Here is an 18,501-nt window from a genome sequence, read left to right as displayed (position 1 = left end):
ACAAACTTATCAAAACACAATAATAGTTTTTAATAGATGTCAAGCGTATTCCTGTAAAGTATTTTCTTTCAATTGGCCAAAAAAACAGAAATAAGTACATTCAATAAGTGACTGCCATTATATCGGTTTGCATATTAAATGTAGATTTTAAAGTATTAAAATAATTGCAATACTGCCACCGGAACCCACTCAGGTGAGTGTTGGAGATACAGATGCCAGGTACAGGTTTGGGTTACTTTCAGATTAGGAAGGGACAGAGGTTAAATACTAAACATTTGTTTATTCGACAGGTGACAGCATCTTAAAAAAATCAACAGCATGGGGAAAGTAAATTGAGCTGTTTACAGCTGTGATGAAGGGATTTTTCATAGAATATCCCCCAGGAACTAAGGTACTTAAAATCGGGCTTCATTATCTAAGAAGTGTAAGACATCAATAATTTTGGTGGAGATACAGAATTTTTCTAAGGGTATTAACAGTCTGGCAATTAAAAGTAACATGAACTGTTCCACTATTAGTGTTTCTGAGCAGCTTACCTGTTGTCCCGATGACCACTTTCCCAAAGCACTAAGGAAACTAAAAGAACATTCAGCATAAGAAAGTAGCAAAGCATGTATGTATTTGCGTATGCACACACATATTGCAGTGTGTTGTTAGACAGCAATACAATCCAAGGGCTGGATGGAAAGAAAGAAAAAAAATGAGTCTTTCTTTCAAGAACTTCTTAATGGCCAGAAATACTGCTTCCATGAGGAGCTAGTTTACAAAAGCATTAAAAAACTTCAATTAGACATTCAGTCCATAGTGACAAGGCAAGGTTTTCTTTCTCTGCGTCAGAAGTAAGTTTAAGCTCTTTAACATAAACAGTACTGCCACTCCAAATCTGCTTCAGTGCATCCAAGTATGACAAAGGAAAACGCAGTCCATGAGTCTGCTGGGAGAAAAAAAAAGGAAACGAAAAACCACTTCAGTGTTCACAAGTACAACATGTCTATTATTACACAATGTTTAAGACATAGGTACTGATCAGCAGGTGCTCCTTTCCCACTTCACATTGGGATTTCTGAGTGCATCCTGCATAAAATCAGTATCATCCTGCTGATTTTCTTAATAGAAATACAGCTGAAATCTCTTCTTATATGAAAGCTGTGCTTACATGCTCTAGCACCTCTTACTGATGTAGAGAGACCTAAGGTACATGTCTTCCTCTTATGGCTTCTGAACTGAGGAAGCAAATGCCTTTTCAAATTTACACTCTTGCCTAACCCTACCCATTATTTTTAGAAGAGGATGTAAGTTTGTTTCTTTCTGTTACACACAATCTTTAGGAATAGTTTGACAGAAGACCTAGAAGACCTGTCTTGCCATGGCTGGAGACCTTAAGGGCAAAAAGCTATATTCTAAGACTTACATATATTGTCCAGCTGCCAGTATGAGACCTCAGTTACCAGTTTTCTCTAGAGGTTCAGCAAAATCTACCTTAAAAAGTAAGCAACTGACAGGCAAAAAGCCTTGCTATATATAACTGCTTAGACAAGAGTTTTGCCTCTAAGGTATATTTGTGGACACCTGTATCCAAGGGTCAGGTCACAAGCCTGACGTAATAGCATCTCACTGTCATAAATTGGAACAAAAAGATGCAAAGCTTGCAGCCTCTTCAGGAATATTGTATATACCCTGAGTAAGCATGAAGGAGAACCACCTGCAGCCTTATTAATAACAGAAGTTCCCTCTTTACACTTCAGGAAGAGATTTAACTCATTACTCCTGATGCTGACCCACCCTCCCACACCACCCTAAAATAGGCACACTTACCTTGCTCTACGTAACAGGGCTAACATCAGAGGCTAACATCATTTCAAACTGGCATAAACACACTGTCCTGCAGAAGGTACAGTGACCCCCTGCCACTACAGAACATGTGCCAGCATATAGCTACATTACCTAGGACATAACTCAAGGCATGCATAAGAAATCTGCAGCAAAACCGAACAAGACAACATAGCTTTTTTGTGTGTGTATGTGTTCATAAAAATGAAGTGGGGAACAAACCTGTGATACACCTTCCTCACTGGTAGTATCATCGTCTTCTGTCCCCATCATGTGAGTTTCTCTCCTGTTCTTTAAAGAATGATACACATACACCATCTCTTTGCGAACTTCATCCTAAGAGACAGCAGGAAGAAAATAGTTACATATGCCCCGCATCCTCAAATTCATCACACTCAAGTGACAATATTATCTGCCTAATTCTGGAGTCCACTGTAGTATCAAGAAAAGGAAATCACCTTCCTAACATAATGATCCAACAGCTAGCTATGACAGAAATAAGGGAGTCTACAAAACATTTATGGAAGATTTTAAAGCCTTTTCTGCCTTAATAATGCCTCTGCTGGACTCACGTGCCATTTAAGGTGCACCTCCTAGAAGGTCTTAATGAAGGAATTCATATTGTTAAGTTTCCATCATACTGGTCTGTCTCTTGAAAATCATGTCTATCATTCCTTGGTTAAGCTGTGCAAGCTAGTTCAGTGCTCTGTGGGCAGATCTCACTGAGAATTTGAGGACACAAGTCTTCTCTGTGTGATCTCATTCAGATTTATCTGTATGACATCAAAAGGAGTTGCAGCAACAACAGAGCTTCCAAAACCCACATATTCTCACGGTAATACAGACACAAACAAAATGGGGGAGGAAAATCAGAAGTTACGCTATGTTTTTTTTCTCACAGGGAAACAATTTACTTGTGGAAAAAAAAAAAGTACAAGATGTCCTAGGTTTTGGTTTTTTTAATTGAAAACAAACAAGACAACAAAATAATTCTGTAGAAGTCTGAAGTCTAAAATTCTAGAGCAGTCAGTTTTCTCCAATAACTTTTTCAAATTCATACCACAAACCTTCATAGCTAAGAAGCAGACTGGACACAACATAATCCAAGATGCCAGCATCTATTTTATGGAACTATTTTGTTTTCATTGGCAGCAGCTTAGGGATAAAGATCACTCAGAGGTGACGACTAAGCGCATAGACAGCCTGTAGCAGCTGCAATAGAATTCCCCTTTCTAAGGAAACCTATTTGTGCTCTTGAACACAAAGAATAAAATAAATAATTAAATCCATTATCAAGAGCTGTACAGTTCATTTAGTGGTGGTAATGATCTATCCCATCTAGTCTCAGATGAAAACCATGCACCTGCCATGCAAAATCACAGGATAAATTTAGTTCTGTAGATCTCTTCCAGAAGGCAAGAACAAGCCATATTACTGCTTGACAGCAACTCCAAGATCTCCTACCAAATCCTAATAGGATGTATTATCCAGCTAAGCAATAATTGCAGGACCTTTTCAGACAGACCAGTACAACAGTCCAAGACCCTGTTTCACACTCTGCAACACTCCCACACACCCGAAGTGCAGAGGGGTACCTTCCTTATACTTACAGAATTCTCTTGATCGGGCTCCACCGTAACTATTGCATGATCCCTAAACTGCAGTCTAATTTGGCTATCTAATTTCGGCAACTTCCCACCTAAGAAAAAAAAAAATTCTTCATTAGAAAGGAAGGAAACCATATAAGTGGTGCAAATTAGCCCTACTCTCCTAGCCTTCTTCTTGTGGCTACATTTCCTGTTAAGCTATGTTTCGACATCTTTCTCAAACACGAAGCTCACACTAGACTCCAATCTTTGCCTGCCATAATACACAAAAGAAATCATAAAAGGAAGAGTTAGCAACAGCTCTACCATAACATCAGCAAAGGGAATAAAGAGGTGGTAAACCTCAAAACCTACCTGGAGTTAAAGGATCAGAATCGCATCCCAAGTAAGGTGGCAAACGGTTCATAATGAAATCCTTCTTCATGTCAGATGATCTCAGTTCTTTGGTGTTTTCCAGGCGGTCTGCAAGCATTCTCAAAATGCTGCTCAGTTTTTTTGTTGAGTCTGCTATATCCACCTGCTGAATATTCACACAGAGTTGCTCTCACATGAATTTAAGCTAAACAGAGACTATCCTAGAGAGAAGGAGGTGCAGTGATGATCTGGACAGTCCCCTTTTATCTTTCCAAAGGGTAACAAGATTTATTCCCAAAACAACAAATGTTGTTTATTTTACACATTCCATGTGAGCTGAGCTGTTCACACACCAAAGCTGATGCTCAGTTTTCCTCACTATGGGGCTAACTGCAATGCTAAAGGGCTTGCAAGCGTACTTGAAAGAGAGACTTGTTCTCTCTTTCACAGCTAGACAACCATAAAAAGGACACAGAACAATTTACAGCTCCACTAACTTTTAAAGAGTCAGAAGTCTGACCTGATGGAAACTACACCTGTCTGACAGCTCCAAAGCAAATAACATTGCTTTGAGAAGGAAGCGAGCCATACAAGGACACTGCGATATTAAAGAATATGCATTGCTTCAGCTGCACCAAACCTCAGAACAGTCATCCTGAAGTCTTCAGAAGAAGTGGTTTTGCTGCAGGACAAGACAGTGCCATTGCACTGAGCTTTCAGAGCAGATCAGCAAGATACACACTTGCTTCAGTACTAAAGTTTCAGCTGGATGAACTATTTTTCCCCGAGTCCCACCTATTTACCATGAGCAGTTGCCTTGGTATGCCTGTCCGCAGAGCCACGTCATCTTTTGCAGTATCAAACACAAGGCCAGGAATTGCATCCAGTAAGAAGTCTCCCCAAGAGCTGTAGGACAGGAAGGAAAAAGAGAATTACTAAAATAGCTGCACTGAAATAAGAGAGGCATGCTTTCCCCTACCTATGTCTGGTGCCATTACTACCTGAGAAAGTATGACTTATTATAGTCTCGTTTAAGGGGGGGGTTATTATTTATTTATTTATTTTTAAATAGATCTTCTCCACTCAGGAATGGCTACACACTGGGAGGGAAGGATTCTGGCTGATAAAGAGAATTAGCCATCTTATACTTCTTACTGCTTCCCTCCTCTTCCCCCAAATCTCCATCTGTCAACAACTATCTTCAGCTACTCATTACTTTGGCAAAATGCCCTGCTTATAATGAACTCCTCCACACTTCTCTTCCTGCCTCAGGCTGGGATCTGGCCCGCACAAACCTTCCCCCAGCGCACAGTGGAGTCCCTTTTGTCTCAGTGCCTAAGATCCCTGAACACACCACTTCCATCAGCAGCTCCCCCCTCACGGCTCTTTCTGCACACACACTGCTTCCACAGCAGTCACAAGGAGACTGATCATCCTCCACAATAAGGAACAGCTATTTTCAAGGAGCTCTTCCAATTTTCCAGGGAAATGTTTCCAGACCATACTTCCTTCTCCAAGCCAAATCAAGGTACCATAGCAAGCCTATAATAGGACTGCTGCTTACTTTACATATGCCTGTTGAAAGCGATGCAGAGACAGGCTTTTACACTTCATTACCTACAGCCGGGATGGTAATTCCACTTTTTATAGATAGAAGAACGGCACTCCTCAAGCTTTTCGTTTTTCCTCTCCTCATCCTTACACAGGTGCTCAGGGAATATGCTTCCTGAGGACACCACTTCTCAGCGGGCTGGTATTTGGCTTGTGCTTTCACAGAGAAACTGCATTTACTCCACACAAGCCCGTCAGGTCACCGTCAACCCGATTACAAGGAACTTGTCTGTCCAACACTGCTTGACACGTAAGAACTCTGTATGGATCAAGCTGGACAAGATCTGTTCTGCACATTCAGGAGCACTCCTGCCCACTGAAACGTAAAACAGCAAATCCGTCCAGCCCAACTACCATCAACACACCAAAATACACTTCTTCTGGAGTCAATCCTCTGTCTATTCAGTTCACTGCATCAGGGAAAGCACCAAGTCAGCGCAGGAAAGTGGTGGCACAAAAAGGGCGGGGAAATGGAAGAAGAGGACGTGTTTCTGGAGGCCACTCGCTGCTGATCAGCTTGGGTGTGCCATCACACTTAGCCAAAGCAGCTCAGCACTTACACTGCCACCTATATTATAAATGAGCTCGAACACTCTTTGCAGTGGCCATCAGTGCTTACAGAAAATAACTTTTTTTTGCCTTCTCAATAGAATATTGTAAATTAAAATCAGAAGAACCCTTTTTTTTTTTTTTTTTTAAGAAGACTCATTCCTCTGAGTATCTTCACCTTAATTTTCCCTCCACCATGGCCACATTAAGAGTTACTGGCAGTATGGACATCCTGGGGTTACAGCACGGTGGTTAAAAATAACATCTTATGATCATCTAGAGCATGCCCAAACTTGTTCTGCCCTATTTTGTGGCTAAGAGAAATCCTTCCCGATTCCTAACTCTGGCCAATAACTCCAAGGCCAGCATCTGAGAGAGGCTGATTAGGTCACAGCAGTATTTCCCTGTGTGATGAAAGGTTTCAGTGGGCACAAGCATTAGATGTGTGTCAAAGGAAACCTGACTTGCATGCATGTGCTGGGGAGATGAAAAACACAGATAAGTAGAAAATATATGCGAAGAAAGAATTTGCTGCAAGTCTATCAGAACAGGCGTGGGTGACTACAAAATGTAGGAGAGAACAAGATGAAAGAAGTAACCCATGACTCTTTCTCTGGTTTATGAAATGCCCAATAATTTCAGCCACTGATGACAGATTTTTAAACACAACAGTGAGTTTACTTTTGTAACATTATCTTCCACATTAAAGTCTACTGCTGGTAAATAATAAAATAACCCATTAAATGCACTGAGTTTGCTGCACAAATACCTCGTAAACAGGCCACTTCACACAAGTGTTTCCCTCCTCTCCCTCCCCCAGCCTCCAAAACTTCAATTCAGCTACCTGAATACTGGCTTAAATTTTGTTACTAACTGCAGGGAACATATATAGTAGTGGGGTACCCACATATGTTCCATTCCACCATATTTCTAGGAGGAAAGTAACATGCGCTATCCCTGTATTAGTCAAAGGGAAACAAAATATACAAGGGCTAAATAGAATGAAGGCAGAAAAGAGCTAAGCAACATTCGTTACAAGGTTTTATTTTAACAACAAGACCTCACTTTGAAACAACAGTTTCAGGTCTGTTGTATTCACACACATCGCCGGGCAGATGAAAGCCATTATCAGAAAAGCCACTTTTTAGAAAAATAAATAAAGAAAGAATAATTACTTGTTTTGGTAGGTGCTGATGGTCACGTGTGTAGAATAAGATATCCCAGGAGGAGTGTCAGCTTGGTGAATAGTCCCTCTTGGGAAGTACAGCAAGTCACCAGGCTGCAAGAAAATGAAAAGAATCGGTATGTTTAGGGCACCTGGTCAAACCTTACTGTGCTGTTGCCAAAATAGAGGAAATACTCTCTGAGCAGACTGACTGACAATGTGGTTTGTTTCTGGTTTTTTAATCACAAAATAGGGAGATCCTCCATAGTATATTTTAATAATATAAAGCACCTTATGCCAGGAAGTCTGATACCTTGAACTCCCCAACTTACTACTAATATTTATTATGCACCTGTCTGAAAGAACAAAGCAAGCTTTTAACAGTACAGAACATGCACATTCCAGCTCAGCTGCATAAAGGTGTCAAAGCCGCAGCTGAGATGAACCTGCTGACAATACACTGGGCTAGCAGAGAAGAAGTGCGATGTGAATCCAGTCAGATCATGTCAAAGGAAAAGGTCAGTATCCACAAGAAAAGCCAAATATTCTATAAAGATTGCAGTCTGTTGCAATACTATTGTCTGAAATTTTCAGTTATAGCACTTAAAAAAAAAAAAAAGGTACAACATTTCCCCTCCCTAACTTTTTTCTTACCTATCTAAATAAAATTTCCACACAGATAAAAATTTAGATTAGGAAGTCAAGGTAAGAGAGAAGTACGCAGCACACCAAATTGCCTCCAAGAAGGAAAAACATCAGTTAATTATAGCTTCCCCTATAAACATCTATATAGCTGTATAGCAGAGTCAAAGAAAGAATTCATACACCAACAATGGTGAAATCTGATTCCGTTGTAATTTTACTGTTTCTTAAATTTGCTCACACCAGAAGAATCCAGGATCATCACTGTTCAAAGCAGCTTTCACTGCAGTGCAACTCCTGTTCTTCTTATCTGCTTGGTAGTCTCACCAGTGTAAATCACGTGAACCAGCAAGCACAACAATCATCAATTAAAATGACCAGATTCTTCACAGACTCTGGGTCGCAACTCCCAGAAAAGGACAGAGCAGTTCCCAAGAGACACGAGATTCTGATCACTTCTTCTTCTGAACTGGATGAAGGTGGGGATATCAGCAAAGTAAATGGGAAATCATTCTTGAAGGATAGATAGCCACTGGCCACGTAAGCTCTGTGCTTGACACCAGTAACAATCCAGCTGTGTCCACGGCCTGATGAGGAGTCACCAAGACAAACTGCCGTTTGGGACCTCCTACACCAACTAGCATGCCTTCGCGCTCATTCAGCTACCAGTTTCTCAGAGAAGGGGAGAAGAACTCCAATACAGCCTCTGACCAGTCAATTTGTTCTAAGCTGCCCATGAACAGCAGGCAGAAATGCAAAAAATAGGAGATGGGAAATATTTTAGATGTTTAGGGAGGAAATACCAGTCTATACATTCCTGTCAGAGACCTTCATACAGACAACAAAAAGAAAAGGGACGCAGGAACGGAACACCAAACATAAAAGTAAATTAAAAACTTGGAACATTTTCAAGCCCTTTTCAGGGCCAGAGGCCAGTATCTTCACTGCAGTAACACCTGTACAATGCCTTGTGGAATATGGCATTATTCCATAAAAATCAAAGGCATTGAAGTCCAACCCAACATGTTCCAGAAAGAAAACATTGAACTGTAATCTACTAGACTTCGCATCAACCAATACATCCTGACAACTGAAAATTACCATCTGACAAACTGCACAGTCAGGAAGATCAGTATCATATCCAAGCTAAACCACTCTTCCTAAACTACCTACTTCCAAAGGCAAGTCTGAAAACAGGAAAGAGCAGGGACCTTGCAGAGACAGGACACAAGGTAGAGAAACTAACGAGGCTTCCAAAACAGAGCAGCCCTACCTGTTGGGTAAGTAACACACTTCTGAAGTACAAATATGTAAAACAGAACAGGACAAGATATGCTGCTGTCGAAAGGGTTGCATTAATTAATCTTAGTGAAATATTCTATTTTAAATAACAAAAAACAGCCAAACACTTGATTTTCAGGTTTGGAAAAAGAAAAAACAATACATCAAGTTAATATGTTTTTTAGTTCACGCTTCTGTTTATCGGTCAGGTATAATATTTAAATCCAATTCACCAAAACAGTGAAAAACTTTGGTAAACTTTAAGTCTTAGTGCACAGATGGGTCAGACTGAGTGATTACAGACAGCATGTAACAGCATAAACCATTTCATAACCATGCTTAAAACCAGTGCTTTTTCTACGTGGAACTGCACAAACATGAACCAGGACTCTGGGTGCCCAACTTATAAAACACTAAACAGTTTCCAGAAAGAACTGGTTTCTTGGCCCATTATTTAAATACTAAAGCAAATGATACCTTTGTGAAAGGATAGGATAGTTAGACAACTGCAACCTAAATTTCTTACGCTCAGAGTGTTTCGTGCACCAACCCTGCCCTCAATTTCACAGCCACAAGAATTGAGAGTACTGTTTTTAAGAAAAGGACCGTTTTAAATATAACTACTTTTCAGGCAATTACAGCTCAGACCAGTTAAAGCAATTCAATTACAGTACCTTTAATACAAATTCATGTGTGGGATTCCCAATCCTATCTTCTGATTCAACGTTATACTCCCGAGCTAAATGCACCGTTGGTTTATAGAGTCGCCAGTGTTTCTCACCTTCTAGCTGAAGGATGAACACCTGCAAAAGACCAAATGCACAGTGAAGCCCTGCCTCCCCTCACACATTCAACTAATCCGAAATGTCAAGCCATCATTTTACTTGGAAAGTCTGTGGAAGCATGCCAGAAATCAGAGAGAAAAAGCAAACAGAAGGGACACGAGCTGAATTATTAGGTGTATATATGTAGAAATTCCAATGTAGAAATTCACACCTGACATATTTTTTTAGGCTCTACTTAGAGATGAGGAGAAGAGCTGTGAAGTAAGATCTGCTTTATCCTGTCTAAGGTAGGCACCTGGAAATCCCTGTTTCTCCCAATGATTTTAAAAAGGCGTTGGACGACTAACTTAAAAGTAACATCTTCCACACGGATATTCAAAATGTTAGGCGATACGGGTCTTACCACCAATCACTGGCAAACGGTGTCATAAACACCTAGGGGATGCTGTGAGCTAGGGGCTGATGACACATGCCAGAACATGCAGAAAAATGAAACTCCAAATGTAGTTAATGGGGAAGATAAATGGTGCGACAGCCCAACTTCAAGATGTGCTTGAATCCAGTGGTTATTTGAGTGCTTCTTTTAGAAGCTAATCTGAAACGCATTTGGACCACAGGACTCCATTATCCCAGTAACTTCTTAAAATCAGCAGGCCCAGCAAATGGGAACCAGGACCACCAGGCTGCTTCCAGTGAAAAATTGCAAGTAATTTGTAACGGAAAAAAGAATTTCTAGATTCTTGGGGGTCTGAATGAAGTGAAAATGAAAAGAAGGTGCTAGAAAGTTTCTGCAGCTGGCAAAACAAATTTTCATCTAAAGAAAATACCAGGCCTGGAAAGCATACTTTATGGGATAGTACCATTAGATACCTCAGTACCTTTTCAGTGAAATTTCAGAGAGGAAAAAAAAAACAACCACACGGAAACACTTGCAATCAATTACCATAAGTGGAAAAACATTTTTCTATAATGTTAGATTATGTGAGGGGAGGAAAAAAAAAAAAAAACAGAGAGAGGTATCCACTGCCACTAGCAAAACCCCCTGCAGAGCTTCACGGCCAAGGTCGTGCTGTCCTACCTCAACATCGTCGTAGTGAGGGGGAAGGCCCTGTGACCCCTGCGGAGTAATGTACACATTTGACCCAACCAGGGACCCGAAGTAACACTCCAGCTTCTCCTGAATCTTCCAGAGCTCCTCCTTTAGAGAGAAAGGATGATGTTACTACTGAACAGTTCAGCCAAGCCGGGCTGTCTCCCAGCCCGTAGCCTCCCTTGTTGCCTGGGAGGTTCTTCTAGTGAATTACCAACATCAATAACTGGGAGATGGAGGCTGGGAAGGTGGAAGCAATGAGTACTTGCTGCCAGGGTAGAAAGGTGTTCCTGCAGAAAGCAAGCACTGCAGAAGCAAAGATCTGCTATAAAGGTAGTCAGTAAGCTAAGGATTGGTACATGCTACCAGATATGCTACACAGCACTGGTGTTTGCTCTCTTCCCTGTGCTGTCTTTAGGTTGCAAAACCAAAAAGGGGCTAGATATAGAGGAAAAGAAACCAACCGTCATCCCATGAACTGCAAAACATCTGAATTCAATAAACACATGCATGACTTGCATTATATTAGCCAGCATCAGAGAGAGCGTACAAAGGTTAGAGACCTGTTTCCAATGCCTCCAATTGCAACAGAAACCAAGCAACACTCTGCAGGTACACAATCAAGGAGATGAAGTATCTCTGACTTGTTTTTATATGCCTCTGAGATTTTGCAGTGTATGTATCAGGATTTGTTTGTGGAATAAGCCACAGATTTATAATTCAAAGCAAGAATCTCTTGTATCTTTCAACCTATTAAAACTACTTTGCTCCCCCACAACTAAAATATATGTATTAAAATTTAACAAATTCATGCCAAGAGATGCTTTTAAAAAAACCTTCAAAGCACAAAGCTACTGAGGTACCATCAAAACAAATCCTGAAGAAGACTGATAAGACTTCATTCTCCCTCTGTTATCACTCATATATGTTAACACAGGCTCACAGGCTGCAGTTTAAATTAAAAAAAAAAAAAAAAAAAGGAACAAAGGAACTCTAATAGCTAGCACACAGAAGTTTTAAGTCATCTATCTGCTAATTTTAGCTAAGCTGAATCAAGGTGCTGCAACTCTGGGCTTTTCAAGAATAAAGAGACTAACACTTTACAAATCGTTACTTGAATCTAATTTTCAAACAGTTATAGCGAAGGTCAAGATAAGTACAAGGTACTGGGGAAAAGAAAAAGAAGAAAATATAAACAAGCATGTCTTACTGCAGCAAAATACTTGAGGTTATTACTCAATTCAACAAGGGATTTAAGCAAATATTTAATAACAGAGCTCCCCAAAGATTTTTGAAGAATGCACCTCAGATCTAACATTAAGCTATGAACCAGACACATATTCAGTACGAGAAGCTCAGGTGCAATGTTTTGAATAGACCCAGTACAGAAGGCACAAAGCTTTGGAGCTAAGCCCCAGCCCCCTCCTGAGTTTAACGTATGAAATAACCAGCTGATGTACAGCACGTGAGCCATGGCTGAGGCTGGCAGTGCTCCCTGCCCAAACTCCACTTTGATTGTTTTTCATTTTCTTCTCAGAACAGGTTTTTCTCATTAACTCTGAGAGTTTCTTCTCTGAACTTCCTTTCAAAAGCATGTTTGTTTATTAATTGTGTGGGCATATTAAAGAACAAACTTTACTCACCCATGTCTGACATGTGACAGGTAATGCACCAAAGGGATGACTCTCACAGCAAAAGATGCCAAACTACCCGAGCCACCCAAGGGCAACTTCAGCCAGAATTTATGCACGTTCAGCTCAAGCTCTACATTTCAACATAAATCATACAACATCTCAACTGCAGATGCCCCTGTCACTGGAAATGCCAGTGGCACTTGACCTGGTATCAGCCAACAATACTGATGCAGCTGTATACTTGAGTCCTTACAGACCACTTCATAATTAAATTGCATTGACACCATGGGACAAAAAAAGGACTACTCAAATCCAAGTATAAACACCCAAGTCCTTTACACAACTGTGCAGATACCCGCTGCCTCATTCTGAATGCATGAAGATTGCAAAAGCATCAAAAAGAACAAAAAAGAGAAGACAATCACCAAAATTGCAGTGGTTCACATCTGTGGTGCAATTCAAAGCCCATCCATTGTCAAGAATTGCAAAATGTCCTGCAGATCTTTTACATGATTTCACACCTTGTCTTCTATTATAGGAAAACGGCATAAATACTCCATTTGCAGAAGAAAACAATGGGGCAGAAAGAATAATTTAAGCAGGCACAGATAGATAATCATCAATTTTGTGAACTTAGATCTTTCTGAACTTGTATGTAAAGCAAATTTTTAAAAAGGAATACTTAATTTTACAGCGTAAGTCAGATTTGTTCTTACTGCAGACCACTGAAATGTGTGCAGTGCAAAAGTATAAACTGTCTTTTAATACAGTTCACATATAGATTTCAGCAGGTCATTGATGTGAGCTGCTTCACCAGGATTTACTGGGGACAGAGACGAAGCTGTGTCTAGTATGTGTCAAGCAAAATATGCTGCATTATAAAACATGTATTAATTATATTCAAATGCATGAAATGACCCAACCTTAAATCTCTGAGGCTGATGAAACTGTATTGTTGCCTTTTTCTGGTCAAAGTCCTTCTTCAGCTGCATGTAATTCACTTTGCCTTCTTTATTTAAAACTTTCTTTTTTCCATTCACACATCTGCAGATATTTATATCACGCCCATAGTACAGACCCTGGCTGCACAGTTCCTTCAAATCTGGCAGCTGGAAGAGAGACTGGTAATAAGCAGCCAGCAGGAGATCATTTCTCTGAACAAGCAGTGGCTTTTGTTCCCAATACTCCCTGAAAAACACTTCTGGTTTGATGGGAGAGATCAGGCTTCCAAAGAGGCTGTCTGGGCTCTCAAAACTCATGACTGGCGGCGAACAAGCTGCTTCCACCTTTGCTCGTTTACACTGCACCTGCATTTCTTTTCCCATTTCAGCTTGCCTCCCTCCTTTCTTGGGCATGTTCCTGTTCAAGAGGAGAGAGAGAACAGTCAACCAGCAGCACAACCTTGAGGGCCCTGAGCAGCTCCTCTTGCCTTCTCCACTGGAGTACAAGAGCACCCCAGGAATGGCTCTGCTTTCAGATGCTCACTATTTGTTCCAAGCAGCAGGAAAAAAGAGAGTCCGCAGTAGGTCTCCAATCCACTCTCAGATCCTCAGCAAACTCCAACGGACTCTATTGGAAGCTGTGGCTCACAGAAGTTCAAATCCCACACCTGAGTTTATACTAAAAACAGACACAATGAATCCAAACGGCCACACTCATGAGATCTTTATAAATACAGAAATCCACCCACAAAAAGAACCCTTGGTAGACTGGTCTTCTGTAGCAGTAGCTACATTTTCTAAAAAAAACAAAATAAAACAAAACCCTTACATGTAAGAGCTTTAATGATAACTTGCAAAGGGGGTGGAGAGGGGACAGAATGAGAAATTTGGACCCTATTACACTTCCGTGAAACACACCAATGTTGGAAAGAAGCACAGCGAAGACTTTCCAACCACCTTCCAGCTGCAGCAAGATGGGGAAGGACGTATGGGATTTCAAGTGCAGAATCCCACCCGTTAAACCAAGCTTTCCAGCTGCCGTACATATCACAAATCCATTGTCTTTACTCAAGTCATTTAAACAACTACCTGTTTTGAATATAATAAAGAATTGAATATGTCATTGTATAAAACCACCTCACTACATTAACACCACTTACACCCAACATAAGCCATATCTCATACAGCCACAGGTATGTGCCCCTGGCACAAGTATGACACACTGGAAGCACGAGCACCGGGTGGGCAATGAGGCAGGATTGGTGTGAGGGATGAAGGAACACCAGGTTCGGTGGGGCGGGTGATACAGTTGGTGCGAGCAGTTACACCAGCCTCCAAAGACCCAGGAAACCCTCAAGCAGCCTCCAAAGACCTAGAAAAGCACCCTGTTTGTGGATCACCTGCTGGAGGCCACAGCCCCTGGGAACATCGTGAAGTTATCATGCTGCAGAGCCCGGTGTTAGTCATCCTCAGTGCACAGCGACACTGGCCCACATCTGTCATGGTCTCTACACTGTGCTTTGGATGGCCAGCTCTGGCTAAACTAAGTCTACAGAAGGGAGGGAATATTTTTAGGGCCTTCTGCTGACGCTGTGTAATTACAGCAAAAACTAAAATTATAAGGTTCTGCTTCCATCTTTGTAAAGCTGTCAAACTTTGTGGTTTATGTAGAATGAAAAGGTTTTTTTTTTTTCCCCAAATTGCACACATTTAATTTTAAAGTTGGAAGTCACTTAATTTGTGGGTTTTTTTGTTTGTTTGTTTTTTCCAGGTAGATAATATGTTCATATATCATTATGTAAAAAATAAAAAAGATAATTCACAAAGGGCTCATCTGCCAAGTTTTCAGGAAAGTTAAGGCAAAAATCAAGTAACGGTAAGTCTAACACCATAGTACGTACAGACATAGTTGCGTTAACTTTAGATCAGCACCAGCAGTTCATCCCGAGTGGCTCAAAGCCCCACGCAGAGGTGAAAGCCAGCCTGAGAAGCTGAGTTAAGCATCCTGACAGAGAGCCAGCACCAAGCCCTCCAGGACTGCAGCTTGCTTGCTCTGTCTGGGCTGGCTGAGCCCAGCTAACCCTGGGCTTGTCTGAGCAGGATTTGTGAAACCAACACGCAAGGAGTTGCAACATGCTGCAGCTTTCATTTGGCAGTGAAAATGACAGCTTTACTCCCCAAAGTAAACGCTCTTATGCTTTTATTTACGCAGAATCCTTATCACAAAACAAACTCTAGTTCTGGTGTGTACGCACAGTGCGAAGTTCTCCTACACAGCTGCATGCGTCCTCACTGCTACACCAACTCCCTAGCAAAGTGTTTCATCAGCAGCTCCTGTGCCTCAGCAGTAACTGACAGTCACCGAAGTACAGCAAGAGGGAATGCTCATCACCACCGGACACTCCTCGCTGCAGCAAGCCACAGCCCTCAGCAAGAAGTGGGAATGCTCAAAAGGACTGAAGGTTAGCCCACGACTGCTAGCAACCTCTGACAATGCTGCAGGCATTGAGATTTTGCACTGACACCCCCAAAGCCAGCAACTCAAATCCAACCAAGACCAAACTGCCCGTTTTGTATCCCAGACCTAAATCCGTCCTATCAGCCTCATGCTCACGCACAGCCTTCAACAGTTAAATCCCGGTAAGTACTGCTCACAGAACTGGGCTCCATTTACACAGCATGCTGTGCTGCCGTGTTTTATTGGCTTATTAGAACAAGCAAGAAAAACACAACAGAGCGCACCACTTCTTGCTTCAGACAGGAGTTATTCCACATCAGTATTTTCCCTGTCACACACCTGTTTATGCTTAAACTTACTGAGAGTTGAGCCCTGCTTCTGAGCGCAGGCCTGTAAAGCAGCCCTTACGCAGCACGGGGTGTGTGGGGGGGGCTCTGGCAGAAACACTTGGTCACAGCTATTCTTAGGCCACACAGCCCTGCTGTTTCCCACCGCCGCGCTACCACATGTGGGTACCATTAAACTTTTTCCAGAAAGGAGAAAAAAAAAAAAAACACGGAAAACCGTGCTGCAGGGCCAGCCGCGGATCCCAGCCAGCGCTCACACGTGCGGCCACGCCAAGGGGGGCAGCTACCAGCCGCGAGGGGCACCGCCTGCAGCACGCCCAGCGGGCAGCAGCCCCCGGGGGCCGCGGTCTGACGATCCCCGGAGCACCGGGGCGACTCCTGGCACCCCTCTACCCCCCGAGGGGGTCACCCACGCTGCCTCCTGCTCCTGCCCCGGCACCCAGCACCCCACGCTGCCTCCCACCCCGCAGCCGGGACAGGCAAAGACGCCGGGCTGCCCCGATGTCCCCCTGCTCCCCGGCGGGGCGGCTGCTGGACGGTCCCCCCCGCCGCCATCAGCCGCCCCCGCCGGCTCCGCTCCCCCCCCGGACCCCCGGGCTCACCCTCCCGAGCACGGGGCCGCTGCGCGGGGCGGGGCCGGAGGAGGTGCTCGGCGGCCGCCACAAAATGGCGGCCGGGGGGCGGTAAGGGATCGACTGGGAAGCCTCGGAGGCAGCCCGTGTTGCTGAGCGTGATGGGTTAAAATAGCAAATACATCGCAAAACCTTGTGGTTCTTTGCGCGAAGTTTTACTGTGTATAATAACTAATTAATGGTCTGGGCTTTAGCTGCGTTGTTTTTTCCTGGACCTGAGTCTCCTTCTTGTGTCCCTCTGCTGAGGCCTTTGACTGAGGGTGTGAAAACTTCTCGAAATATTTTTAGTTGCCTTTATTAAATATGTCTATTAATGGGTTAATTTTACGTTGGCTGCAAGATGTCAGAGAAATTGTTAGGTAGGTTTTGCTAAACTTGTGTTCTTGTGTACTGATCACCTGAAGAACAAAAAATAGAACTACCAGCAAAAGGTGAAATTTGGAAACCTGAGCAGCCTCTAAGTATGTGGCTAATATACGTGGAAAGTTGTATTGGGCACATGATAGTTCCTAGAAGGACTTCTCAAAGATAGATAACAGAGGAGACCGTGTCCTAGCAGCACTCCGGAGGGAGATGTTGCCTTAAGATAACAGAAATAATAGAGCATCCAAATATCACATTTACCTATCACATCTAAAATAGCAGCTCAGATTCCTGCCTTTTTAGAAAATTCTTCTGCAGTCCTGTTTCTTCTTGTGGTAGAAATAACTCCTGCTTCCATGGCGCTAATTGGGTCCCTTGGAATAAATGTTATGTGTTTCCATGGGGTTCCACATTCACTAATACATCCAAACTCCTATGTGCTGAATAGAGAGAATGGCAAAACATAATACATGGAAAAAGGGGATGGAAGGGAATAAAAGACAAACACTTTTCATCGTATTCTGTCCTTGCGTCTTTACCTCCTGGACCACTTTGGTCTCCAGATGACCAGGACGTTGTTGCCATTCAGTCATGAAAAATATAGACCGATCAGCATGTGGATTTGTTACAAGGAGATAAATTTTGCCAGGGCTGAAACTAAAGCTATGTACATATGTATATGAATTACACAGGAAAATTTAAATTTCTCTCTCAAGCATTTTCTTTCATTGGACTGTCACTTTAGAAGAAAAAAAAGATATTCTCTGCTTTCTAATTCTGTCCTCTTATTAGTTCATCGTGACGTCACTCAGCATCCAGGACACTTGCAAAATGTATTAAATTGAGATCATTTTAGTGTAAACACTAATAGTTAGGATATTCAAAGGTGTAACTTTTTCTAGCCCTCTGAAAAACAGGTCACTGGCATGAAATTCTGCTTACTTCTTCCTCAAAAATTATAAAGCTTTGAAGTGTGAAGTAGTTTTCCAGACTTAAATTTTGCAGCTTAATCACCTACATTAACACTTCCAGGATGTTTTCTTAATCCAGATGGGTGTACCAGCAGATGCTAAAAATAGGGAGGCCACATCCTGCGCTTCAGCTGGTCAAAGGAGCAATTACAAGCTGTTATTTCTGTTTTCCAAAAATCCACAAAGTATTATCAGCATAACTGCTTGAATACCACTAGGGTGAACACTCAAACAAATATGT

At 42.1% G+C, this 18,501-nt stretch overlaps 1 protein-coding gene across 9 annotated transcripts; it reads right to left on the bottom strand.

Annotated features, from left to right (window-relative positions):
* Positions 1-260: 260 nt before the first annotated feature.
* On the bottom strand, positions 261-18,086 carry RIOX2 (ribosomal oxygenase 2). 9 transcript variants are annotated; one of them, XM_083820710.1, is made up of 11 exons: positions 16,897-18,086; positions 14,034-14,168; positions 13,472-13,907; positions 10,903-11,022; positions 9,714-9,842; positions 7,127-7,230; positions 4,595-4,697; positions 3,792-3,957; positions 3,441-3,529; positions 2,053-2,166; positions 261-934 (listed from the first exon to the last, which is right to left on the bottom strand). In XM_083820710.1, the coding sequence occupies exons 3-11, from the start codon at positions 13,901-13,903 to the stop codon at positions 773-775; spliced, it is 1,419 nt and encodes a 472-aa protein (XP_083676836.1). In that variant the 5' UTR covers positions 13,904-13,907; positions 14,034-14,168; positions 16,897-18,086; the 3' UTR covers positions 261-772. The 9 variants fall into 9 exon arrangements, with proteins under 9 accessions (XP_083676836.1, XP_083676838.1, XP_083676842.1 ...); XM_083820712.1 differs by having other exon boundaries at positions 15,395-16,903; XM_083820716.1 differs by having other exon boundaries at positions 261-931; positions 15,395-16,902.
* Between the last annotated feature and the right edge of the window lie 415 nt (positions 18,087-18,501).

Source organism: Anser anser (genome assembly GCF_964211835.1).
Source record: "Anser anser genome assembly, chromosome: 1".
Lineage (NCBI taxonomy): Eukaryota > Metazoa > Chordata > Aves > Anseriformes > Anatidae > Anser > Anser anser.
This window is presented reverse-complemented; position numbering and strand designations above follow the sequence as displayed.